This window comes from Triticum urartu, chromosome 4A, assembly GCF_056163025.1.
Source record: "Triticum urartu cultivar PI428250 chromosome 4A, HENAU_Tu73, whole genome shotgun sequence".
Taxonomy (NCBI): Eukaryota; Viridiplantae; Streptophyta; class Magnoliopsida; order Poales; family Poaceae; genus Triticum; species Triticum urartu.
The window spans coordinates 87421891-87429407 of record NC_141876.1 but is presented as its reverse complement, the minus strand read 5'-3'; the positions used below and the strand labels follow the sequence as shown (position 1 = coordinate 87429407).

Here is a 7517-nt window from a genome sequence, read left to right as displayed (position 1 = left end):
ACAAAAATACAGTGTTATTCATCAGAGAATAGCAATATCGTTTACAAAATTGTAACCTTGTGAAGAAAAGAAAATCATAAAATATCTTGATGCAAAACATAAATATATGCCATAGTTTTTAGTAAGAATACGATTAAGAATTAGAGACAATATTGAGAAAGCACACGTGCAACTTGTCACGCAGAGTTTCCACGCAGCAAATCGACTATGAAACTAGTCAGTTTTGCTAGCTAACAAACTTAAGTTCCATCTTTTCAGGCCGCAATGGTATGAAGAGCCTACTGAATATATGCACATGCAAACTCATAAAAGACCCGTTCCAAAATTATGTAAACATTTCAACTAGATACATGGAAATGAAAATTGTGATCGGTGGCATGAAGTTGTGGTTGATATGAAAGGTGAAGGGTTCGGATTAAGCGGGCGATGATAAACCGAGAGTTTATGATAAGGGTGTGTCTAGAACTCAGTCGACTGAGATTTAACGAAGTCTCAATCGAGTGACGTGAGTGTGTTTTTTTTTGCTACAATCTGCACGGTTGGATGCTACAAACGGCGGCGAAAAAATGTTGCAACTGTATTGCAAGCAACAACAATAAATGCTACAACCGTTCTAACTGAAATGCTACAACCGTCAATGAAAGATGTTGCAACCGATGCGATGACGTGCTACAACCAATGAGGGAAGACATGCTACAACCAGCAAGATGGATGTTGCGACCGATAGGAAAAAAATGTTGCAAATGATGGCACAAAATGCTGCATGGTTGATTGAGACTTGGTTAAATCTCAATAGACTGATTTTTAGTAGGCTCGTTGCGGTAAATGAAATCTATTACCGAAAGTGAAGTGTACAGAACCGTGGAGAGGTGCGCCAATAAGCAGATAGCCGATAAAAATCATAGGAGAGCAGAGAAACCGTAGGGTGTAACTAAGTGGGGATCAATCTCTTAGCTATGTATTAGATTATAAGTCATATAAGTGTTGGTTCCCAATAGCATACATACATACAAACATGCCACACATACACCTACGTACTATTCCATCGCAATACAACAGATGGCAATTCACACTGGAGGGAAAACCTTAGAAAGAAGAACTAATTAGACACCGGCCGACCCAACAGAACATATGTACGCACTTCATCTTCATCTAGACAAGCTTATTTTTTGAAACCTATATCAGCCAATCAATCAGACGAATTACTCGCGAGTGGCGCGCTAGCTGTTAACTCCGATCACTGGCGAGGCGAGGTGAGGTTATCTTGTGGGCGGCCCCGGCTCGATTTCCGTGGGCCGCCACATGGTCTTCCTCGCGCAGAGCATGGCCTCCTTGCGCTTGGACACCGTCATCCTCACCTCCCAGTGCATCGACCTCACCCCCTCCACGATCTCGTCCACCGTCTCCTTGTCGTCCCGCACGATCAGCTTCCCGTTCGGCCTCAGGATCCGATCCACCTCCACCAGCACCGGCAACACCTTACACCTACCACACCCAAAAATTTCTTAGTTGTAGTCCAATGGCGATCAGTCCGACGGCGTAGTAGAGGGTGGAATGCCAACCTGGCCTTGAGCTTGGAGAAGAGGTGGTCGGCGTGGAGGAGGTCGTAGGAGCGAGGGTAGGTGCTGAAGGACTCGCACCAGTCGTGGTATATCCCGAACATGCCCCGCTCGTAGATCACCGGCAGCGTGTCCGGCGAGTCGATGTTCACCGTGTTCATCACCCACACGTTCATGTCCCGCAGCGCCGCCGCCAGCCCGCCGTACACGGCCCGCATGTCCATCACGTTCCGGACGCTCTTCCAGTCGATGCCCATGCCGGCCAGGTACGAGTTCTGGACCACCTTCTTCCAGTGCGCGTAGTCCGCCGCGAAGTCCTCGGGCGCCGCCTTCCCGTACACGCCCACCTGGCTGCTGTTCAGCCAGTAGGGCGCCTTCTCCGCCCGCTCCGGCCACTGCTGCGGCCACCGCGACCCGCGCACCGACGGGTCGGTGGGGACGCGGTGCATGCACGCCCGCAGCGAGATGTTCCACGCCGCGTTGGGGTCGTCGGACGGGTGGCACAGCGGAGGCTCCGTCTGCCGCCGTGTCTCGTAGCAATGGTTGCTCATCGGCTTCCGGAAGATGACGAGGCCCACCCGGTCGATGGTGTCCCTGGTCTTCGCCACCATCTCCCAGCACATGGCCTTGGTCAGCTTCACCATCTCGCCCCAGATCTCCACGTCCTCGGGGAGCTTCTGGTACACGGGGGTGGCGGACCACACGAAGAAACCGCCGGGCCGGACCAGGCGGTTCACCTCCAGGAGGAGCAATCCGCCGTTGATGTGCCAGGGGACTCGGCACCGGGCGCAGTGGACTATGTCGAACACGTTGCTCGGGAACTGGAGCCGCTTGGTGCCCATGACGGCGGAGATGGCCGGGATGCCGCGCTCCAGCGCGAACTGCACCTGCGCCTCGTGCTCGTCCTTGGGCGCGAACGACATGGTCAGCACGCCCCGCTCGAACATGAACCCGCCGAAGCTGGCCACGCCGCACCCCACGTCCAGCACCACCCTGCTCCGGCGGCCCCAAGCCACCTCCGGGAACGCCTGCTGGATCAGGTCGATGTAGTGCAGCGCGCCGCCGGTCTTGAACTGCGTGCCTCCGCCGGGGAACGTGAGGTACTCGCCGGAGACCTTCACCCAGTTCTGACGCTTCTTGAATTCCGCCAGCTGCGTGTGCGGAACGTTGTGGTACCAGATCTTGCTGCGGCTGACTGGCCACCGGATGGGATCTTTGTAGGACGGCGGCGCCGGGACGAGGCACGTCGGCGGGTGGGCGGGGCAGTGCCGCTCCCGGTGCTCGTAGTGAATGTCGGTCTTGAGCTTCTTGATGGCGGCCTCGTTGTCCAGGCACGGGATGTAGTCCTCGCCTGTGCTCGTGTTGCACAGCTTCCAGACGTGCGCCGGCAACGACACCGCCGCCTCCGGTTCCGCTTCCGCTTCCGCCTTGCTTGCCGCTTTCTTCTTCTTCTTCTTATTCTTTTTCTTCTCGGCGCGCGTCTTCTGCTCGTTTGTCGACTCCGCCGCCTGCGTCGTGAACGACCCGTTCTGCGCCGCCCGCTCCATCAGCAGCTCCGCCTGCCCGTTCTCCAGAGTCTCCGGAAGAAGCTTCTGCTCTTCCTCGACAACGTCCGACGTCTTCGTATCGTCGGGATTAGTGACGGCGGAGGCTTCGGTCGATACCACGGCCGCCGCCGCGTCCTCCGTCTTGTCCGTGACGGCGGTGGTCGTCTCCTCCATGATTGGCTTGGCATTGTCCTCTGAGATGAACGTCTTGTTGCCGTCATCCTTCACCACGTCGACGCCTTCCATCTTGCCGTTCTCGTCGTCGAAGGTCTGCTTCTTTGAAGAGCCGCCGCCGGCGGCCTCCTTCGGGTTTTCCTCCTGGCTGACGATGCTCTCCTTGGTGTCAGCCGGCGACTTCTCAGTGTTCGCGTCCTGACCGCCGCTGCCTGCGGTTTCCTTGGTGTCGGTAGAAGCCTGCTCCTTCACGTCTGTCACCGTGTCCTCCACGCTCTTCCCCTGGGAAGCAGCCACGGCGGCAGCGGCAGCGGCGGCGCCGTCCGTCTCGGCGGTTTCCGGCTTCACGAGCTCCCCGCCCTCCGTCCTGCCGTTCTCGTCATCGAACGACTGGTTCTTGGACGCCGGCTTCTCGCCGTCGGCCTCGCCGCCCTTGGCGTCCACGGTGGGCTTCTCGGCCTCCACAGCGGCCGTGGTGGCCTCCGCGACGACGTTGGCACTGTCCTGCTTGAAGTTGTTGGTGGCGTCGATGGAGCGGTCCTCCTCCTTCTCCTTCACGACGGCCTCCGCCGCCTTCTTGACGTCCGCCGTGGACGCCGTCACCGTGGCCGCCGGGACGGCCTCCGGCGACGGAGGGGAGACCATCCAGAAGCCGACGAGGCAGAGCACCGCGAAGACGACGACGGTCGCCGTCGAGAAGAGCGACGACCGCTGCCTCTGGTTCCGATCGAACAGGGCCATCGTCTCGTCCCCCTTCACCTCATGCAACTCCGTTCATATATGCTTCCTCACCCTCTGCCCGCACGCAGAGGTCAGATCCTGAAACACCACAGCATTCAAAATGCCGCCATGGCGATGAACAGCAAAATTTCAGGAAACTAAGCAAAGGGAAGACAATGTGTGTAACCATCCATAATACCTCGAAATTAGTGGCACGATTTCTCCTGATCAGGAACACTGGCCCGCAATGATCTCCCGGTCACTTCAATACCTAGCGACAAGAGCATGGATGCATGGCGTTAGCCTGTTCTTGGGCTGTCGGAATAATTGCGTGGCTTTCAAGGGGAGGAGAGCTCGGACGGAGGGAAGGGAGCGTTAAGCGGGGAGTGAGGGGAGACAAGTGGAGGACACTCCCCGGTTTCGTTGCTTCCGCATGCAGCACCAGTGTCCTGTATGTGCATGTGCTTTTCAAATAAGCCAAGCTTTTCAGGTTTCAACATAAAAAACTTCACCAACATTTCAAATCCATACTTTCAGTTTTCCGATCCAAATTTGGGCATACAATAGGGACAGAAATGCACGAATAAAACATGATAATCATTATCCAAAAGCTAAGTTCAACCAAAAGCAACATCATGCACATATCTCCAACACAAAGGCCGTCACAAGCTGGTGGTAACATTCCCTCCTCCCAAAAGCGCACCACCCCATTGTATCCTACTCCGCCCGTAAGGTTTTTTTTCACAGACTAGGGTAGTGCCGGAGGGTGATAATGATACATGAGTTGTATGTTACTTCTCCTCGCTCGGTTGCCCCGGTTTTGGGGTCTAGGTGAGTGAGAGGTGCTCCCTGTTCCCACCCCTTCCTAGCACCGCCGGCCACTTCGGCTGTAGTGGTCGCTCAGTGCGCTCCCGTGGCTCTGCCAGATCCAGCTCGCGTGGCAGCAAAGGATGGGGCCAGCCCGCCTCCATTCCAGATCTGCGTTTGTCCGGGGGTCTGTCCGTGGATCCGGTCTCTTCGCCGCCCCCAACTCGTCAGCGGCCATCCCTGGTCCTCCGCCGTGTATCCTACTCCGGGGCCGCGGACGCCCTCTCCACGCCGGTTAATAGTAGGAATCGCCCGATGGAGCAGCCCCGCGTAAAGTCCATTGTGGTCTGCCCTCCACCCCCCGCCGGCCACACCTCTTTGGGCCAAGCTGATGAATGGACGCCGGTCCTATCCCGCAACTCACGTCGCGCCACCGCGCGCGCCCATGCCTCCCCCGGGCGCACGCGGCGCCCCCGGGGCCAGCGGCTCTCCTTCAATGCGGACGCCGACCGCACGGCCTTCTTAAGGCGGTTCAGGGGGCTCTGCTTCCGGTGCCTCAGCTCCAAGCATCGCCGCATATATTGTAGAGACCCCATCCACTGCATTGAATGCAAACTGCCGGGCAAAATCGCCAAGGACCGCCCCCAAGTCCGGCGAGGCCGTAGTGGTGGGCTGGCACCCGCTGCTAGCCGCGCTCTTGTTCGCGAAAGGCTTCGCTTCCCCACACCACCATCACCTGCGCCGGTCATGGACCGCTACTGCCACACCGACCCAACGCGTCGGCCAAGGGACAGCCACAAGGTGGTGATCGAGTCGCCAGAGATGGAGCATCAGATGTTCCTCCTACGTCGCCACGCCGTCCTCCTGATCTCCATGGCCGAGCGGCATGCGTCGAGCTCCATGTCCATCGGCCGCGCATTCCACTCCGTGCTCCGCACCCCGGCGCACCTGCTGTGGGTGACCAGCCATGACCCCCGAGGACTTCCTCGTCCACTTCGAGCTGCCGGCGCACTGGGACAACGTCGTCCGCCTGGGCTCCATCAACGTCGATGGTGTCATCTTCACCATCAAGTCGTGGCATGAGGATGACCACGCCGACCACAAAGACTTCCTCCTCCACGTCTGTGTCGTCATCGAGAAGATGCCCATGCACCTGTGGTCCGTCAAGGGGGCGGCGAAGGTGCTCGGTGACAAGTGCATCCTCGACTGGCTCGACAGCCGCACGCACGAGTGCGGCCACATGCGGACTTTCGCATGCTGGGTGTGGGTGTACGACGTCGCTTTCATCCCGACCAAGCACACCATCTGGCGCGCGGTGCCGGTAGAGTCGAGGCCATGCTGAGCTTCTCGCCGCCGAGCCATGAGGTTCCCCCATCCTCATGTATGGCGCAACATCATGCTCATCCATGTCGACCGCGTTGAAGATTGGACGTCGTTGTCGCTGCGCGCCTCGCACTCGGGCCAGAGCATCATCCCGTCCTCTGGGTCCGAGGACAATCGCCCGTTCCCGCGGGTCTACCCGGGGACGTGGTGGATGCACATCGAGGATGGCCAGGGGAAGGGCAGGCGCCACCCTCCGGTGGTCGGCTCCTCTGGCTATGGAGGGCTTCAAATCAGGCCTCGCCGGGACCACGACGACAATTCCACCGCTCCTGGAAGGGCACGCTCCTAGGCCGCGGCCATGGCTGGCACGAGCAACCGCCATGAAGGGGCAACGGCGGCTCCGCACGTCAGCGGAGCAGGATGCCTACAAGCAGACGCCAAAGCAAGGACAACCGCCATGCTGGCAGCAGCCTCAGAGCCATCCCACCTCTGTCGCTGTTGTTGGACCAAGCATCGCGGCTCCGGAGACGATGGCGCGCCCCTCACGGCGGTGGAGGCCACTGACCCCGTCACCGACTTCTTCGACTCGGCGGACCACATGCCTCTCCAGCCCATCCACGCAGACTGCAGCTACCACGAGATCGACCAGGCGATCGTCTCTACACTTGCTACTTCGCTCGAGTTCACACCTGGCCCCTCGGCTATGGCCTACCACGCCACGCCTTCGACGGTCTTCACTAAAGTTCAGCTTGGCGCCATGATGCAGCAGGTCCAGCAGCTCCAGCTCCTCAGCAGCGACGGGAATGACAGGCAGAACGGCCTCTTCACCAATACCTCGCCCCCCTCGTGCACCACCCTCCAGCTCGACGTACCTCAGCACCGCCCAAGGCCCAGGCCTGTTCAGGACCGACCAGGGAGAGCGCGCGGTAGGCAGACCTCGGCTCTAACGTGTCTGTTGCGCAGCGTGCTTCCATGTTGCTGGTCAAGAAGCTCGGCCTGCTGGGGTCGAAGGAGGCCATGACAACGAAGGCGGCTGAAGCCCCCATCAAACGCTTCGACGAGCCGTTGTCAGAGGAGGATATCTCCATCATCACCAAGCTCACCCGCCTCGACCCGGAGGCGCTACGCATCGCCGGGGCCATGTCCAGCCCGGATGTCGCCGCTGAAGCTGTAGTTTAGTTATGTTAGTCGACTATAGTAATTTTGTCTATGTTAGTTTTAGTCTCTAGCAGCGCTTGGCCTTAAGCCGAGTAGAGTTAGGTTCCATGTTAGTTCTCCATTGTGTTAGAACCAGGATTTGAGGATCGCTTCCGTGCCAGAGGATCTTGGGGCCTATTGGTGGCCTCTGGCACGCCCCTGTTAAGCTGGTTGTGTACCTGTATCACTT

The 7517-nt window shown here is 58.3% G+C and overlaps 1 protein-coding gene and 1 pseudogene across 1 annotated transcript; one reads left to right on the top strand and one right to left on the bottom strand.

Moving 5' to 3' along the window:
* Window positions 1-964: 964 nt before the first annotated feature.
* LOC125553618 (putative methyltransferase PMT24) lies at window positions 965-4347 on the bottom strand. Its single transcript, XM_048717376.2, has 3 exons — window positions 4200-4347; window positions 1563-4099; window positions 965-1485 (listed from the first exon to the last, which is right to left on the bottom strand). Exons 2-3 carry the CDS (start codon window positions 4019-4021, stop codon window positions 1260-1262), a joined length of 2685 nt encoding a protein of 894 aa, XP_048573333.1. The 5' UTR covers window positions 4022-4099; window positions 4200-4347; the 3' UTR covers window positions 965-1259.
* Window positions 4348-5122: 775 nt separating this feature from the next.
* LOC147974904 (uncharacterized) lies at window positions 5123-6149 on the top strand (annotated as a pseudogene).
* The last annotated feature ends 1368 nt before the right edge of the window (window positions 6150-7517 follow it).